This window comes from Nerophis ophidion, linkage group LG05 (genome assembly GCF_033978795.1).
Source record: "Nerophis ophidion isolate RoL-2023_Sa linkage group LG05, RoL_Noph_v1.0, whole genome shotgun sequence".
Classification (NCBI taxonomy): domain Eukaryota; kingdom Metazoa; phylum Chordata; class Actinopteri; order Syngnathiformes; family Syngnathidae; genus Nerophis; species Nerophis ophidion.
The window spans coordinates 42,820,469-42,840,960 of record NC_084615.1 but is presented as its reverse complement, the minus strand read 5'-3'; the positions used below and the strand labels follow the sequence as shown (position 1 = coordinate 42,840,960).

Sequence of the window (20,492 nt, the reverse complement as noted above, 5' to 3'; positions counted from 1 at the left end):
TGCTATGACACTGTCCTCCCAGTGCAGGCTGACCTCTGGACCGACAGGGTCTACACTCAGGTTCCAGGGCCCCGACTTTGGAGACAACCACAAAGGGCGTCCTTGGAGTAGCCCCCTCACTATTTGGCTGTCAGGCCAGGGCCCCTGCGGCTGCTGGGAGGCTTTAAGAGCTCTTTAGGATTAAAAAATTAGACATAAAGCGTCGTCATCGTGGACTTTTCTCCAAGGTTTACCCCGGCGCCCTGGCCGGAGGGAGGGTAAAATTCTGTACGATTGAAACTGAACTTTTTTTCCCCCTGGAAACGATTGTGGCTGATTGGAATATTTTCCCACGTTTTGGTGCCATCGGATTGTGTCAGGTGACCAAAAAAATGCGTTAAGATTTATTTTTAGAGCAAACTTGGAGCGTTATCTAGCATTGGACTTCAAGCTAACATTTTAATTCAAGCCAAAACAGCATCTCGGCTCCTTTTTATGCTGTGAATACTTTCAAAATATATATTTTTAAATGTTTATTTTTATAAAAAGAAAATCTAAGGGTATAAGATGATGGATGTATTGAAGTATCACACAGAAAATTAATAATAACACACTTGTATTTGTTATTTAAAAAATATAAAGTATATACTGTATATATTTGAAAAATGCCTGTAGACATGTACCCAAACATGTAAATATAATTAGTATTTCACTATTAAAAAGTTTAAATGTGCCCATTTTAATGAATTATAGAAAATAATCTGTATGCGATAAGACAGCAAAAACACATTCCATCCTTAAAAAAATGTGTATAAATATTTAAATAATGAATAGATTTTAATGTAATGAATTTTGAAATGTTTGCTATCTCTAGTGGTTCATTCAGCAATTAAAGATAAAAAAAAAAGTGTTGTCGCTGTTTTCGGGATGAACATTCTGACGTTTTTATTGAACATTCGTAAGATTTTATACCCAACGTGTTGTTTTGAGCAGGTTTTACACAAATTGGCCTTTCAATAACATTGTGAAGAAATTCTACCTCCAGATATGAAGGTTGTTTGACCTCAGCTTCAAGGAATCATCTTTTTATTAAAGAAGCAAATAAAATGACCCTTTAAATATTAAATAAAAACATTTAGATTAAAACGAGATTAATCTCCTGCCATTATAAGAAATTACAGTGTTATATATACATTTTTGGTGATACAATAGTGACAAAGGAAGGAAAAATGATTTTCTTAACTAAAAAAATAAAAAAAAACACATAAAATGTACTGGAAACACTTAAAAAATATATACTTCATTTAATATTTATTTCATGGTACAAAATATGTGGCTGGGCTCCATGCTCAGTCCACGGATAAAAACATGATGGTTGAGTAGTTCATTGAATTATTGAGCGGCCACTTTTTTTTTTTTTTCTCCGGCCAATTAAGCAAGCGGCATTGACTATCGAACGTTTTAAAGAGAAGAAAAAAGGTCAGAGCCTGTCTGAACTGAGTCTTCTGGAAGTAACACCAGAACAGGACATTTGAACTAAAACACTATTTTTACTTTTTAATGACCTAAAAAAATACAAATCATATCAATAAAAAATACTTTAAAAAAAAAACGTAAAATAATTACTTTATTTTATTTATTATTTACAATCACAGTACGCGTTATAATAACCAATGACCAACAAAAGTATAATTAACATTAAAACAATACCATCAAAATGAAACAGAGTTGACAATTTATTTTTGATACTTTTTAGGTGCATATATTTTTTACTTTTTTATTACTACATCAATTATCATAACCAAAATCATCATCATTTTTTATTTTAAAAAATGTACCTTATAAGTCTGAGTTTTCAATTTTGTCACGATTCTTTAAAAATGTTATATAATTTTCTTGTGACCGTACCAAAACATAAGGCTTGGCGTGACATCAAAATGGCGGAACAGTGCTGTCAAATCCATATCAATCCCTAAAATGGCTCCAATTTTGGTAACCAATGGCGCATGTCTCTTTTGGCGTCCTATCAGGGCTCAGCACGTAACTTCTGACACTCCATGATAGGTTACCGAACCAGACGGCGCCAATTGGTTGGCGCTGGCGAAGATGCGTTGCTAAGCCAGGCAGCGTCCAATCACCGATGTTGAACTTGGCCTTGTTCTTCGTCCGCCCGACGACACAAACGAAAAGAGCTAGCGTTGTTCCCCTACTTGACGTCCTTGCCGTATTAAGATGTTGGCGTCCCACCACACTGGGCACCACTAGTAGAATCGGGGCCCGCCATGTGTAGTTTCATGGTCGCTGACAGGTTTTTCCACTGCTGAGTCCCACACTCCCTAGGAAGCCATGATTAGCGTTTCCATCAGACATTCAGGTGAGGCTATGAGAAAGACGGGACGGCCATTGTCTGCACCCCGAACCCCTGCCTCTACCAACCCCCCCCACTGCCCCTGCTGAGTGTCTCTATTCACTGTGTGGCTGATTAGAGGCGAGAGCCATATCGCTTGCCGGAGATCCACTTAAGTCCTTAAGGCTATTCAGCGTTGGGAAGCAGTGACAGCCGTCAGATAGCTGACAAGAAGAGCTGCAGTGGAATGTTTTTGTGGGCAGGAGAGGAGGCAGGGTGCACACGGAGCCCCCAAAAGAAGATGCCGCTTTGCCTCCAGTTAAAGTAGTTCAAAATATGCGTAAATGACCATTAAAAGGCATTTTAAGGTATAATTCAGTGGACGATCGAAGTGTCCTTTGGCAAAAATTGAATCTATAAAAGCCACTGAAAAGGGCAACTCAAGTAGTGTGGCAAGATAATAACTATCATCAAATAATAATACGCTAGCTGGCAGCAAGAGATGTGTCAGGATAGTAACATAAAAGAGCCAATAAATCGCTAGTAATCATTACGTATTAAGTTATGGACTTGGGTGTGTGTGTGTGTGTGTGTGTGTGTGTGTGTGTGTGTGTGTGTGTGTGTGTGTGTGTGTGTGTGTGTGTGTTTGCATTGCAGATTTTGGGTATGACGACTGTGGCGTCCAGCGGAATGGTTGCTCGCTGGGATTAATTTGGTTGCCATCTTGCATCCTTGTAGCATGGAGCAATGCTCGCTCGAAGAAGGTCTTTAATGGTCCTCACATGAAGAAATTCAGTTTTTGGGACGCAGTGTGGTACAAACATATCCTTGAATTATGCCTTTATGAACTTTGAGGGATGTAAGACGAGGCGGAAGTGAGAGATGTAAGGCCTTAAGAGGGGTAGTTAGAGCTACTAGTGTCAGTTTTTATCATTTGTTTCCAGGTCAGGTAGGATCTACATGGTTCAGGTTGGGTCTGGAAGACTTAGCCCTGTTGTGCATCTTAAGCCAGGACACAGGACTTTAATGTGAGGAGGTTCTGGAAAATCAATTAATTGGTTCATATCAGAGTCCTGAATCCCTTAATACCCAGACCTCAAGTTTTTTGGAGAGAACCAAAGGATTGGACGCTGCAAAGACAAAAAACACTGATCAGTTCTTTTAAGATCCAGTACTTTCTGACATCAGTTCCTCTCAGAAATCCGTTTATAAACGATTGATGAGTCCACATAGCGCTAAGAGCCAGAGATTTACCTGTGTAAAAAAATATCCAAGGAGGGGAACCTTAAACGATGGGTTTGTGTTGCTGACAGGGTTTAGGCTAAATAATTATTTGCCTAAGAGTGTCAGTGTAAAAATGAAGGACCCAACAATGTTTTTTCTTTAAAACCATTGAACACCTGCCCTCACGACTAATAAGATCTTGGAACGGTCAACAGAAGAAGTATTGTGAAGTGAATTATATTTATATAGCGCTGTTCTCTAGTGACTCAAAGCGCTTTACATAGTGAAACGCAATATCTAAGTTACATTTAAACCAGTGTGGGTGGCACTGGGAGCACGTGGGTAAAGTGTCTTGCCCAAGGACACAACGGCAGTGACTAGGATGGCAGAAGCGGGAATCGAACCTGCAACCCTCAAGTTGCTGGCACGGTCGCTCTACCAACCGAGCTATGCCGCCCCCCTATTAAGACTTCAAACAGGTCTAAAGTGTTTTGCTTAAGAGAATTCTGGTAATGGAAACAAACTGTCACAGTTCTATCTGTTTTAATTCATACTAAGGTCTTGAACTTGACTCTAGCAGAGTCCTTAAGGACTACTACCAGAGTCATTAAATAGTACGCTACTCCCGCCTTATAAACTGGATGGACGAGCAAGCACCTGGACAACTGACAAGCTAACTCTTCGCTTCTAGCTCACACAGATTGTTTTCCTAATAAATTAAGGGACTTGATGGATTAACAACTGTTTGGCAGACAGGACAATCCAAATCGCTAAAGCTCGCCTGGACATTAGAATCCCTCCATAATCCTAATGCCCCGCATTACGGCTTCTGTACACTTTCAATGCAGCATCCTCGATAACAAAGCAGGGCCCCAGCTCCCCCCTCCTCAGTTGCCGAGCCGTCCCGCCACTGTCGTCCCCTCTCAGCATCCCCTCATGGCGCCTCATTAAGACGGCAGGAAAACAAGCGCCTCCGACCCGACGCCACAGGTTCCGACAAGGAGAACGAATTTACATCAGTTTTGTTTCCGTCCCCTCAGAGCGAGTAGCGCGTTGACTTTTAGTGGATACGAAACATTCAAAGTATCGCTAAGTAGGACAACCTGAGTAACATAAATCATTTTATCCCTGAAAATAATCAAGCAGAAACGTTTCATTTTGTAACCTTCATATTTTTCAGACAACTTAGCCTTGTCTCTCAAGGATTAATAAGTAAGATTGCTTTACAAACACTAACCCTTTTAAAAACATTTTTATGGTAAAAGAATATTTTCGGTGCAGCTTGTCCACATTTTGTACAGTAAATGAAAGGCTACAAAAAGCCTAACGGTAAATAACATTTCTTCATAGATTTAAGTGTCAAAGTCTTTTGAAGTGATATCACAGTTTTGTTTGTTTTTTTATTTTTCACTATTTTCTCCAGAATTTAATGTTTTGTTGAAGACAGACTTTATGGACTTGAGTTTCACTGAAAAAAAAAAAAACATCTGTACAGTTTCCTACAGTTTCTACAACAGTTTTATTCATGCATTCAGCTGATCATTTACATAGAATTAGTACAGAATGTAACACACTGGTATTTGATGCTAGTTTATTCTTATGAGGGTAGGGACAGAAAGACAATCCTACAGAAACCCTCCTTAGCAGAATATTACGCTTTTCGCACAACTTTCTATGAAGATGATGTAAAAAAATATAATTTTCTTTTGTTTCTTGGTAAGGAATTTTTGGGAGTTAACTAATAAGTTTCTCTTTAAAACCTATGCAGTAAATTTTTTTCAACCCCCTTGTGGCGAAGTGAAACCATTTTTTTGTACAATTTCCTAAAAAAGTGATGTAAAAAGACTTCATTACAGTCATGTGCTTTGCTTTGAAATAGGTTCACAGTTCAGCCTCATCGCGTAAAATTTGGAAATCTTTACAGAATTGAACACGCTGTCCTTAGTACAGAAAAAAATGATATATATATGTGTATATATATATATATATATATGTATGTATGTATATATATATATATATATATATATATATATATATATATATATATATATATATATGTATGTATGTGTGTATATATATACATATATATGTATGTATGTGTGTATATATATACATATACCGTATATGCATGTATGTATACATATATGTATGTATGTATGTATATATATACACATACATATGTGTATGTATATATATGTATATATGTATGTATGTATGTACAGTATATATACATATATACACATACATATGTGTATGTATATATGTGTGTATATATACATATACACACATATATACGTATATATGCATGTATATATATGCATGTATATATACAGTACATGTATATGCATGTATAAACTATATATACATATATATAGACACATACATATATATGTGTATGTATATATATACATATATGTATGTATGTATAAACATACACGTTTACATATATATGTTTGTGTATGTATCAGAGTTGGGTAGAGTAGCCAGAAATTGTACTCAAGTAAGAGTACAGTTACTTTGGAGATTTATTACTCAAGTAAAAGTAAGGAGTAGTCACCCAAATATTTACTTGAGTAAAAGTAAAAAGTATGTTGTGAAAAAACTACTCAAGTACTGAGTAACTGATGAGTAACCTGATTACGGCAAAAAATAATGCACAAAACATAAAAATAGCAATGAGAAAATTCAGAACCAGGAATATCTCTTAAGCAACTAAAACAATATTATATATTAAATAATTCTACATTAAAATAAAATGAAAAAAATGGCACATTGAGCCACAATAACTTAACAGCACCATAGCCTCAGTAGGCATTCATTGATTTGATTGATTGAAACTTGTATTAGTAGATTGTATAGTACAGTACATATTCCGTACAATTGACCACTAAATGGTAACACCCCAATAAGTTTTTCAAAGTAAATGACCAAGTCGAGGTGATCTACCTCATATATACATATACATACACACACAAATCATTTATACACGTACATATCATATATATATATATATATATATATATATATATATATATATACATATATATATATATATACATATATATATATATATATACACATATATATATATACATATATATATACATATATATGTATATATATTGTATATATACACATATATATTATATATATATATATACACACATATATATATATATATACATACATTTATATATACAGTATATAATTTATATTTATTTATTTTGCCGTTTTTGTTGACATGTTAAGGTGTTTTAATGAATATACATGCATGTTTAACATATAGAATCCTATCTTTCATGAAGACAAGAATATAAGTTGGTGTATTACCTGATTCTTAGGACTTGCATTGATTGGAATCAGACGTTCACGTTTTCAAATGGAGAAAAAAAGTTCCTCTTTTCTCTCTAATACCACATGAAAGTCGTTGGTTTTTGGCATCTTATTTGTCCAGCTTCCATATTCGTTTTTATACACTTTACAATAAATACATTGGCGGCAAACTCCGTGGCTTGCTAGCGTGTTTGCGCTGGCTTTCGGAGACTCTTGTTTTGTTAGCGCAGGCGCGATGGAGTGGCGCTTTTATTGTGAAGACAGGAACTGTGCGATCAGTCTTTAGGCTTTTGACGGGATGTACGGTTGAAATAAAAAGTGTCTTTTTTCCTTTACACTTTTGATTGATTGATTGATTGAAACTTTTATTAGTAGATTGCACAGTACAGTAAATAATCCGTACAATTGACCACTAAATGGTAACACCCGAATAAGTTTTTTAACTTGTTTCAGTCGGGTCATGTGACCACCTGACTCTGTTTGATTGGTCCAACGTCACCAGTGACTGCATGTGATTGGTGAAACGCAGGCATGCGTAGATTCTACTTTGAAGCTCTGTCATTAACCAAAACAAACATTAATAGATCGATAAAAAAAAGTAGCGAGTAGCGAATGAATGTAGATAAATGGAACGGAGTAAAAGTAGTGTTTCTTCTCTATAAATATACTCAAGTAAAAGTAAAAGTATGTTGCATAAAAACTACTCGTAGAAGTACAATTTATCCCAAAAGTTACTCAAGTAAATGTAACGGAGTAAATGTAGCGCGTTACTACCTACCTCTGGTATGTATATGTATGTATATATATACAAACATACACATACATACATATATGTATGTATATATATATGTAAATATATATATATATATATTTATATATATATATAATTGTTTTTTTGTTGTTGTTGCGTATTCTTATATATGTTCATAAGTTCAGCCTCATTGCATTAAAATGTGGCAATTTGTTCGGAATTTACCACGCTGTAATTCATTTGTATTTTCCTGGATATGTTAGGAATTAAGTAATTATTTTCAATTTAAAAAAATTATGTTACGAGAATAATATGCAACAATTTTAACCCTTTCATGGCAAAACATAACTTATTTTCTGAAAACAATTCTGTGAAAAGACTCAATTATGATGTGTGCCTTTTTATCCAAACAAAATTATGAAAAAATGTAACGCTACTGTGCTACAATAATACATTTTCAGCTCAGTTTTGTACATATTATTATACAGTAAATAAAAACTAAATAGACTGGTAATATTCTTGTGAAAATTTAGTAGGACTTATGATAAAATGTACAACACTGTGAATAATAGAGAAAAAAAATGTCCCACTTCTCAACCCTCGATGGTATATGATATAAAAAAAATGTTTGCATACACGTTTATTGTCACTGCACATTGTTTAGCGTCGCAAAGAGATACGCTAATTCTATAAATGTCATTTGTGCTGATTTTTGATGTTATTTATGATGTTTGTTTTCCTCCATGTCATGTTGTTCATTTTATGTCCCCCCAAAACAAAAAGCAAAGTTTTAACTCTCAACAATGTGGCACTCTGTTCTTTTTCTTTTTCTCCTCTTTCTTCCTCTCCTTCTTCTTCTTCCACAGAGATGTTGAAGGAGCTGAACCAGCAGCGCAGAGCAAAAGAGTTTACAGACCTGAAAATAATTGTTGAAGGCAAAGAGTTTGAAGTCCACCAAAATGTTCTAGCTTCCTGCAGCTTGTATTTCAAGGACCTGGTCAAAAGGTTTGCCTTTGCCTCTTCATGCCCCCACTTCTCCCCACCCACAAACATTTTCTTTTTTGTAGGGCACATTTGTGTCGCTTTCCTAACGCCCCCTCCCCAACACACCTTTATTTTCCTGACATAACCCCTCTTGCCCTCCTCCACCGCTACCAGCAACCCTCTTTCTCTTTCTGTTCTGTCTTTGGTTCTTTCTTGCAGGTTCGTGAAGACTTTTAAGTTCCTTTAGCACAGGTCGTTGCCAGCAGCCATTCCTTTCCCAGCCCCAACCACCCCCCCCACCGCCCCCACCCCAGCCAAATGAATGTATCGGAATATGAAGTTAAAGGTCAACCCATCACCTCTTCCCTTCACTCGCAACATTGTAACCACACTTTTTAATTTTAAAGAGCAGCGCAAATGTTCCATGACTGACTGGGGATGACTTAAAATAACCCGACCAAAGATCACAATGTTCTCCCCCCACACACATATTAATACATGTTACATGAGCGCCCTTGCCATTAATGTAAATATTATATGTTTGCTTGCTCCATGCACCATTCCGTGTGTGTGCGGCTGTGTGTGCTAGCCCAGGCATGTTTTTTTATAACCTCCACCAGGAGATTTTGGATTTGCTGGGGTTTGTCTCTTAGTTTGTTGGTTAGCAACATGACTCAAAAAGTTAAGGGTGGATTTTAATGAAACTTTCAGGAACTGGCCGAAATGAGATACGTAAACAAGTGATTTGATTTTGGGGCTGATCTGGATCATTTCTGCTACATTACCTTTCGTTTGCGTGACGAGGCTGAACATGTCTGTTTATGTGTATTCTCGCAGCCACGTCTCCACCCACAGAGATAAAGACAGTGAATGACTGACAAGAGGGTTCACGGTGTTTATTTAATTCAGATATAAAACCAACACGCCAGTAGGTTCTTTAGAAATTATCAATCAATCAATGTCAATCAATGTTTATTTATATAGCCCTAAATCACAAATGTCTCAAAGGACTGCACAAATCATTACGACAACATCCTCGGAAGAACCCACAAAAGGGCAAGAAAAACTCACACCCAGTGGGCAGGGAGAATTCACATCCAGTGGGACGCCAGTGACAATGCTGACGATGAGATTATGAATTCCAATTACCTTCCGCAACCTCGACGCATTTGCCCGCCTTAAACGTCCGCCCTAGTCACTTTACAGAATCGTCCACCTCAAACACAATGCAACACAATGCACAATGCAATGCTCGCCGCAACTGCTCGTCGCCATTGCCACTTCGGCCTGAATCTATGCACTGTTTTGAAAATGTGTGTCTTAGTTTTAACATTAACTTGCCAAGAGACTTGAGATGGAATTAATTAATACGTATTGTCCTGTTTGAATAAAGTACATTTAAATTGGTACTGCTTGGCACACAGCATCAGGGGTTGGAATTGGGCGTTATATCACCAAAATGATTCCCGAGCACGGCCACCGCTGCTGCTCATTGCTCCCCTCACCTCCTCGGGGCAGCAGCAAGGGGATGGGTAAAATGCACAGGGTAATTTCACCACACCTAGTGTGTCTGTGACTATCAGTGGTACTTTAACTTTAATTTTTGGGGGTAATGTAAATATCAACTATGAAAATGTCAAATCATTTGAAAAAATACGTACATCTGCCTTATTAAGTTCTTCATTCAAGTTTAAACTTACCGAGTATTTTTGTTTTTACCTTTGAATATTAATAAGCTGTTTAAAACTTGCTAAAATTTCTTTCTTTTTTTTAACCAAAACATGTTATAAGAATAGCAGCAGTTAGCTTATGTTACAATTAGTGGTTTAACAGAACATATATATTTTTTAAAGTGTCTACAGTGTATTTTTCAGAACTGCAAATCTTATTGAATAATTATATTAATAATTTATCTGTTGTTACTGCTGCGTCCTCTCGTCAACATGTACACACGGGAAGTGTGTGCATATAGACGAAAGCAGTCCAAGAAAAGCAACTGACAATTTGCAGTCAATTATGATAAAATATATATTCAATGCTTTTTAACAATAGCTATCCAAATCATTACCTTTAGCTATTAACACACAAAGCCAATGCACGTGTTACGTACAGGAAGAGCTTACAGTGTTGCGTTCTACAAGCCGTGAAAGGCTGGGATATAATGTTTCAAACACACTGGAAAATTAGCACCCTCTAAATGTATCCATGTTAATGTCCTTTTAACTTATTTTTACTTTCTTATGATTGTTAAGAAAGTTAAAACATGCCAATTTTTAGTGCTGGGTAAATGAGGCCTCAGTGAGTGTATGGCACACTCACGAGCTGTATTGACGCCACAATGATACGTTTTCATCTACTGGAATATAAAAAAGTCAAAACATTTGGACCTGCAAATATGTAATGGATATTTAGCATCTATACTTGTTTTAGTTTTTTGTTTGTTTATAAGAAAGGGAGATGAAATACACAACTCTGGTCAAAAAGCCAAATAGTAAACCGGAAAAAAAAAAAATTCGCCTTATTTGGGGCTATAAGATCAGAATGATGTAGACTTGGAAACTGTTTCTTTTTTTTCTCCTATTTAGATCCGGGATTAAAACCGATGTCAAACATGACACACCACTCCGACTTCTCTCAGTACGAGGTGTCACTCATGAGTCAAAAAAAACACTTCATAGTCAAACAACACTGCAGTTGTATCAGTCACATGTTTTTTTTCTTAAAGTGACACACTCATAGTAGAGTGGAGGGACACAGTATCACTCCCTGTTTCATAATGCATCGTTTGATCTAGGGCTGGGCGATATGGACGAAAAAGTATATCTCGATATATTTTTACTTAAACTCGATATATTTTCCGGTGAAAGTATACATATAAAGATATTCATTTTTGAGTGATGTTCAGTAAAATTGAAATGAATGACAACTGTACTGTTAACAGTCAGTGGCACTTGTATTAACCCAGTTAGTCAAGATGGGTATTAACAGCACAGAAAATAAACTGTTAGGGTAGTACAGAATTACATAACATAACTAAAATAGAAACATTTTGTTTCTATGTAATATAAATAACATAGCCCTGCAAATAATACAAAATGTATCAAACTCAGATAACAAATTACATTTGCAGGGAGGCACTTTTTAATTCACTTCCTGGTTTGATGACCCGCCCTATCTTGCCTCTGATTGGCCTGTCCAACCAATCAGGGATGTTCTTATACGTGCATGTACGTCTTGGAAGGAGGAAGTGGAGGGGTTTAGTCATACTTGCCAACCTTGAGATCTCCGAATTTGGGAGATGGGGTAGCGGGGGTGTATATTGTAGCGTCACGGAAGAGTTAGTGCTGCAAGGGCTTCTGGGTATTTGTTCTGTTGTGTTTATGTTGCGTTACGGTGCAGGTGTTCTCCCGAAATGTGTTCGTCATTGTTGTTTGGTGTGGGATCACAGTGTGGCGCATATTTGTAACAGTGTTAAAGTTGTTTATATGGCCACCCTCAGTGTGACCTGTATGGCTGCTGATCAAGTATGCCTTATATTCACTTATGTGCGTCTGTGAAAGCCGCATTTACTATGTGATTAGGCGGACACGCTGTTTGTATGGGGGAGATGCGGACGTGAAGACGGGTTGTAGAAAACGCTAAAAGCAGTGCCTTTAAGGCACGCCCCCAATATTGTTTCCGAGGTGGAAATTGGGAGAAATTAAGGAGAAAAGTTGCCCCGGGAGATTTTCGGCAGGGGCACTGAAATTCGTGAGTCTCCCGGAAAAATCGTGAGGGTTGGCAAGTATGGTTTAGTAGCCCCTGGAGGGGGATTTAATGATTGATTGATTGATGGATTGATTGAAACGTTTATTAGTAGATTGCACAGTACAGTACATATTCCGTACAATTGACCACTAAATGGTAACACCCGAAAAAGTTTTTCAACTTGTTTAAGTGGGGGTCCACGTTAATCAATTAATGGTACAAATATATGCTATTAGCATGATACAGTCATCACACAAGTTAATCATCAGAGTATATACATCAAATTATTTACATTATTTACAGTCCGGGATGTGGAGGGTAGGGGTGGTAGGTTTGGTTGATATCAGCACTTCAGTCATCAACAATTATCATCAGAAAAATGGACATTGAAACAGTGTAGGTCTGACTTCGTAGGATATGTACAGCGAGTAGTGGACATAGAGAGATCAGAAAGCATAATAACAAGTACATCCATTTGATTATTTACAATCTGGGGAGGTGGGATGTGGAGGGGGAGAGTGTTAGTTTAGGGTTGACTTTTCCTGGAGGCATTCTTTTAGTGTGGTTTTGAAGGAGGATAGAGATGCACTTTCTTTTACACCTGTTGGGAGTGCATTCCACATTGATATGGCATAGAAGGAGAATGAGTTAAGACCTTTGTTAGATCGGAATCTGGGTTTAACGTGGTTTGTGGAGCTCCCCCTGGTTGTGGTTATGGCGGTCATTTACGTTAAGCAGGTAGTTTGACATGTTTTTGGGTATCAGGGAGGTGTAGCGAATTTTCTAGACTAGGCTCAGTGCAAGTTGTTTTACTCTGTCCTCCACCCTGAGCCAGCCCACTTTGGAGAAGTGGGTTGGAGTGAGGTGTGATCAGGGGTGGAGGTCCAGAAGTAACCTGACGAGCTTGTTCTGGGGTGTTTGGAGTCTAGATTTGAGCGGGGGTGAGAACAAGGAACACAACAAATAAACAGAATTTTGTAATTTTAACGTGAAATAAATTGTATCGATATTACGATATTTTCTTAATTCATATCTTGTTTAAAAATATATATACATATAATATATATACAAAATACATATGTATATTATAGCCCTAGTTTGACCTAGAACTACTTATTAACCAAACCATTGCCACAGTTTGATCTAGAAACAGATCGTTTCACTGTTTCCAAATAGATTATGTTCCAGTTTCAAAAGTTCTATTTTTTTTTTTTCAAATTCTGCCTGAAAATGATGCAGCAGAGAACAGGCATTGTCCAAGACAGCTAAAGGTGATCCTGACAGCTCCATCAGCACATAAGTGTGAGAGTTTGACCTTGACGAGAGCGCTGCAACCTTAGGGAGAGGCGCTGCCGGGATCTGTGGGGTAGGAAGGGAGGGTAGGGTGTTGGCGGGCTGTCCGTCACCTGGTGTCTCCTGTGGGCCGCTCACGTAGGCGTGAGACACAAGGGCTTGTCTCCAGTGTCCATTTTGACAGTTTAATGAGCCAAACTCTCATTTATCAGCTAATTAATTGTTCAACCGCTTTGCTCTGTTGACATAACTTCCACACCTTTCACGTCTTTGTCTGGAAAAGACATTTGGACCTCACACATTAAATTAACGCACACTGACTGTGTGAATACAAACTTGCCGTCGTCCGTTTTGTTGTCAATAACAACAACAACAACAAAAATGTTGCCTCAAAAACACCCGTGTGCCGCCCATCCTCCAACACTTAGCTCCTTAGGTGCTCAGCGTAGGCCACCAGCCAGCTTTAAGCAGCAAGTGTGAGCTGCAAATATACTAGGTGTGTGTGCGCATGTGTCTGTGTGTGTTTGTGTGTGTGCGCACGCACCAACTGAACAACTTGCTTAGAAGTGGAACAGTTTTTTTGTGTGTGTGTTTTTTTTACATCGGTGCATGACATTCCAAACATATCCAACCCCGTTTTCCCCGCTAGAAGTGAAGTTTAAAGGCCTACTGAAATCAGATTTTCTTATTTAAACGGGAATAGCAGGTCCATTCTATGTGTCATACTTGATCATTTCGCAATATTGCCATATTTTTGCTGAAAGGATTTAGTAGAGAACATCGACGATAAAGTTCGCAACTTTTGGTCGCTAATAGAAAAGCCCTGCCTGTACCGGAAGTATGTGCGCATGATGTCACGAATTGCAGGGCTCCACACATATTCACATTGTTTTTAATGGGAGCCGCCAACAAAAAGAGCTATTCAGACCGAGAAAACGACAATTTCCCCATTAATTTGAGCTAGGATGAAAGATTTGTGAATTAGGATATTGATAGTGAAGGAATAGAAGAAAAAAAAATAAAAAGCAACGGCGGTGTGCGTGTTTCAGATGTAATTACACACATTTACTAGGATAATTCTGGAAGATCCCTTATCTGCTTATTGTTTTAATAGTGTTTTAGTGAGATTTTAAAGATTGTCAGATTGTAAAGACATACCTTGAGGTCGGATGGCTGCGGTGACCACAAAGTGTCTCAGAGAGAAGCCGAGGAGCCAAGCTCACAGCTGCCGCTGCTGCAGGACGATGGATAATCCAATGATTTCTCCGGTAAGATATATATATATATATCACAATTTCCCCAGCCAAAAACATGCTGGTTGACGTAGAGAAAACATGTTCGCTTGACCGCTCCGCTTCACAACAAACAAAGAAACATAGACTGTGTCTCGCTGCTAAACACAGCTGCAATACACCGCTTTCCACCAACAGCATTGTTCTTTATAGTCTCCATTATTAAATGAACAAATTGCAAAAGATTCAGCAACACAGATGTCCAAAATACTGTGTAATTATGCCGTTAAAGCAGACAACTTTTAGCTGTGTGTGTGCGCAGCGCTAATATTTCCTTACAGTCCGTGACGTCACGCATACATGTCATCATTCCGCGACGTTTTCAACAAGAAACTTCCAGGAAATTTAAAATTGCACTAAACTAAAAAGGCCGTATTGGCATGTGTTGCAATGTTAATATTTCATCATTGATATATCAACTATCAGACTGCGTGGTCGGTAGTAGTGGGTTTCAGTAGGCCTTTAAACACCAACACAGAAAAATATGCGTGCATACATTTACATATCATTAAGACTATGTACAGTGTACCTAAAACCTGCATTTGTGTAAGGTTATCTACAAAAAATAGTTGACCTAAATAGTGGAAAACTTGTAAATTTTTAAGTACATTATTGGATACTGTGTTAAAAATCTCCTGTCATTATGATCAAACATTGTTGTAATAAAAATAATAAAACTTTTAATTAGACATGTGTAAAGCAATTTAAAATTTATATTTGCACCTGGGAATAGGTTGATTGGCAACCCTTAATGGTCCCTAGTGTGTGAATGTGAGTGTAAATGTTGTCTGTCTATCTGTGTTGGCCCTGTGATGAGATGGCGACTTGTCCAGGGTGTAGCCCGCCTTCCGCCCGAATGCAGCTGAGATAGGCACCAGCGACCCTAAAAGGGACAAGCGGTAAAAAATAGATGCAGGGATTAAATGTAGTGTTAATAAGCATTTTTATATACATTTTTAAATTGTATTTGTAAACTATTGTATATCATTTGTGTTGCATTTTTTTTTCATTTTTTAAAAATCTAATTTCATATTGTAAAATTAATCAAAGTATATAATTTTTAGAAGCAAAGTTTTAGTCGAAATTGTATTTATATCTGTTTTATTTTTCGAAATTTAGAATAAAATACATACTTTTGTGGCAAATGTATAGTCATAGAAATTGAAAACATTTCTATTCAAATAGGAAAGCACGGTGGAGCAGTGAGTAGCACTTGTGTCTCACAGCGAGAAGGTCCTGGGTTCTATTCTTTCTGTGTGGAGTTTGCATGTTCTCCCCATGACTGTATGGGTTCCCTCCGGGTACTCCGGCTTCCTCCCACCTCCAAAGACATGTACCTGGGGATAGGTTGATTGGCAACACTAAATGGTCCCTAGTGTGTGAATGTGAATGTGAGTGTGAATGTTGTCTGTCTATCAATGTTGGCCCTGCGATGAGGTGGCGACTTGTCCAGGGTGTACACCGCCCTCCGCCCATGTGCAGCTGGGATCGGCTCCAGCCACCACACAACCTCGAGAAGGACACTCGGTAGAAAATGGACTTAATGTTGTAGATTAATGTTTGAATGAATGAATTGATGGATATTTTAAAAATATATTTATGTGTTGTAGATTAATGTTTCTGTAATTTTACACCTCTGCCATTCGTGGCAGAGAGCATAGGTATGATTCCTGGCCCGAGTTATGTCATGAAGGGGATCTGGGGTCAAAACTGAGCCAAAACCATGATTGTGATTGACTCGCGACTGACAAAACTACAGAAACCGTATATTACTATATTATAGTAATATACGTATATTTATATGTATATTTATATTGTCAAAATTGTATTACAGATTTTAAAATGTTCTTATATATCAGTCACTTATTCTGTAAAAAAAAAAAAAAGTTTTTTTAAAATTTGTATCCAGATACATAATTTTTTTATTTGCAATTTTCATATAAATAATAAAATCTGTTTAACATTTAGATAAATATAACATTTTGTGGCCATTTAAAACAATTAAATGTATTATTATTTTTTTAAATATACATTCAATTAATAGTAAAATATAGATTTATTTTGACTAAATGTTATTTTAAAAATATATTTTAATTTCAGATGTTTTCAGAGCAGCATGTCTGCCATGTTTGTGGTGTGTGTTTTTTTTATTTTCTTTTGCTTCATTGCTAAGCTTTTACTGTGAGATGCAACGCACCCTCATTCGCCCTGCCGCTCCTCCTCCTCCCCAAAAAGCCTATTACCCTTCCTCTTAAAGGGCCGGCACAGATCATGGCCTGTAACTCTATTTCACCCATCGCCGTTTCCCAGTAAGCCTGCTCGGCTGGCATTTCATTTACGTCGTCCTTTTTGCATTCCTGCGCCTCTCCGAGCGGCGGCCTGGACACATTCCGTCCTCTCTAGCGGTGCGAGACAAGTAGACCCAGCCCGAGGGGAGGACACAATGGGACTTTGTCCAATTCCCCTCAGATATATCCGTAATAGTCTTTGTTCTTGTTGAGCTCTGCGCTTCTATTTAACCTGCTTTTGACTTCTTTTTTGGTCCTGATGCAGTGTCACCTTTGCCAACACTGTACTTTTATAGAATCATTTATTTTGTATAAAAGTATATATATATATATATATATATATATATATATATATATATATATATATATATGAAAAGGGGTCAAGGTGATGTTTGTAATATTTTGACCCTCATATTTACCTAACTAGGCTCACCAAACTATTAGGAACAGTGCAGTTTGACACAACAATGATATTTCTGTAGTCGCTTTTGCAATAGCTGTCATTGTGTGAGTGCACTAATGCGGTGTTTTTCAACCTTTTCTGAGCTGAGGCACGTTTTTTGGATTGAAAAAAATCCTGAGGCACAGCACCAGCAGAAAACATTGAAAAATGAAACTCAGCAACCGATATTGACAGTAAAAAGTTGTTCTTGCAATTGTTGGATATGAATTCAAACCATGACCAAGCATGCATCACTATTGCTCATAGTAGGTGTACTATCACGACCTCTCACATCACGCCGTGACTTATTTTGATTTTTTTGCTATTTTCCTGTGTGTAGTGTTTTAGTTCTTGTCTTACACTCCTATTTTGGTGTTGATTTTCATATTATGTATGGATGTATTTTGTGGACCCAGTCTGCTCCACACGCTGTAAGTCTATGCTGTCATCCAGCATTCTGTTTTTGTTCACTTTGCAGCCAGTTCAGTTTTAGTTTTGTTTTGCATAGCCATCCCTAAGCTTCAATGTGTTTTGTTTATTTTTGGTTTAAGCGTTAGATACCTTTTTTCCCGCACACTGCCTCCCGCTGTCGTCTGCATATTGTGATCACGAACCATGTTCTAGACATCTACGAAGCAATTAGCTACCTGCTGCCACCTACTGATATGGAAGAATAATACATAGTTACTCTGCCGATTCTCTAGACCAATGGTTCCCAAACTTTTGCAGGCTGGCGCCCCCCTTGGCTCCCCAGTGAATTCCTAGCGCCCCCCCCACTTTTTGAAAATTCTGAACATTACAAGCTTGAAATTACAAACCTGAGCTTTTACTTTTGTAGTCTATGCTGTCGGATCTGACTGGGCCAGAGCGGCGTGTGGTAACCGGACCCTGATGCGTCGTCCACTGACTCGTCCTGCTGCACGTGTTGTGTACAAATCGTCAAACAAACGTTCGAACTTCTGACTTCGACTTCGGACTGCCGCCCCCCTAGCGCCCCCTTCTTCCTCACCGCCCCCCCAGATCTTTTCTCCGCCCACTTTGGGAACCACTGCTCTAGACAGTACAGACACTCAACAACGACACATTTGCGGATTATAATTACTCGTTTGCAAAAATATTTTTAACCCAATTAGGTGAAATGACAATCTCCCACGGCACACCAGACTGTAGCTCATGACACACTAGTGTGCCGTGGCACATTGGTTGAAAAACACTGCACTAATGAATTGTCTGGCCTTTGTATAAATAAGTGCACGTTAATGCAGTGGTTCTCAACCTTTTTTCAGTGATGTACCCCCTGTGAACAATTTTTCAATTCAAGTACCCCCTAATCAGAGCAAAGCATTTTTGGTTGAAAAAAGAGATAAAGAAGTAAAATACGGCACTATGTCATCAGTTTCTGATTTATTAAATTGTATAACAGTGCAATATATTGCTCATTTGTAGTGGTATTTCTTGAACTATTTGGAAAAAAAGATATAAAAATAACTAAAAACCTGTTGAAAAATAAACAAGTGATTCAATTATAAATAAAGATTTCTACACATAGAATAAATCATCAACTTAAAGTGCCCTCTCTGGGGATTGTCATAGAGATCCATTTGAATTCATGAACCTGATTCCTAAGATCTCTTCACAAAAAAAGACATTTTTAACATCAATATTTATGGAACATGTCCACAAAAAAATCTAGCTGTCGACACTGAATATTGCATTGTTGCATTTCTTTCCACAGTTTATGAACTTACATTCATATTTTGTTGAAGTATTATTCAGTAAATATAATTATAAAGGATTTTTGAATTGTTTCTATTTTTAAAATATTTTTAAAAAGTCTCGCGTACCCCTTGGCATACCTTCAAGTACCCCCAGGGGTACACGTACCCCCATTTGAGAACCACTGCCTTAATGTAAATGTCCATTTTTGTGGTTGTTGCCACCTAAAATCCCTGAATTTGTGGCATCTTTAAAAAAAAAAAAGTTGCAGTGTTTTGAGGCTACTTTTATTTTTTCAATTTCATTGAATCAACTTGTGTGTGATTTAATGGAGTTCTTATCAATATTTGAATCATTTCTTGTCACCTCAACCTCAAAAAAGCGCCGATTGGTTGAATTTTCTCGGATTGGCACAGATGCAAAATTGCGCATTCCAGACGTGTTCAGCTATTTTAATTTTTTTTTTTTTAACATTTTTTTTTTTTTTTTTCAAAAGGTAGAAGTTGCCCAAACGTAAGCAGACTTGCGCTCTGAGCAGTACGCTATAGAACAAGATTTTGGAGCATTTCTATAACTTAACTTTACATTTATGTTTACTCGCCTTATACATGTTCACTCCGTTTATATAATTCTGCATTAGAATAAACGTGCTGCAAGTTGTTTTTCGCATCTGTTTATAAAGGTTATATTATTTTTACACTTCTAACTTGAATGCCGATTGAGAATAATATTTAAAGCATCAATTACTTGCCAGACAGTAAGCATCAGTTCAAACATTGTCAGATGAAAATAATTTAAAAAAAAGGGCGACAATGACATTTTTCTAGCTGCTGGAGCATTAGATGAATAACGTGCGTGTGTGTGTGTGTGTGTGCGTTTGCATCCTTGTCGCTACCCCCTTTTAAGAAATCCCAAGTGGGAGAGTTTGTCACAAACTAGCGCCTGAGAGTAGCCCGGCCTTCCAACGCCGCTCGGGGGTCGCACTACTCGAGCAAGCTGACGAGCATGCTGCTCTTTTTGTATTTTTAGCTCCACCCACTCCATCCTCCATCATTTTAACCTCTCCCTTCAAGTGGTTCTTTCTTCCAACCTGCAC

General features: G+C 37.6%; 1 protein-coding gene across 5 annotated transcripts in view; it reads left to right on the top strand.

Annotated features, from left to right (window-relative positions):
- The window catches only part of LOC133553138 (kelch-like protein 29), a 600,020-nt gene that overhangs the window by 446,580 nt on the left and 132,948 nt on the right, over nt 1-20,492 (top strand). For all 5 annotated transcript variants that reach the window (XM_061901009.1, XM_061901008.1, XM_061901007.1 and 2 more), the window contains one exon: nt 8,501-8,639. In XM_061901009.1, the coding sequence (XP_061756993.1) occupies nt 8,501-8,639 (139 nt within the window). The remainder of the gene's footprint in view (nt 1-8,500; nt 8,640-20,492) is intronic.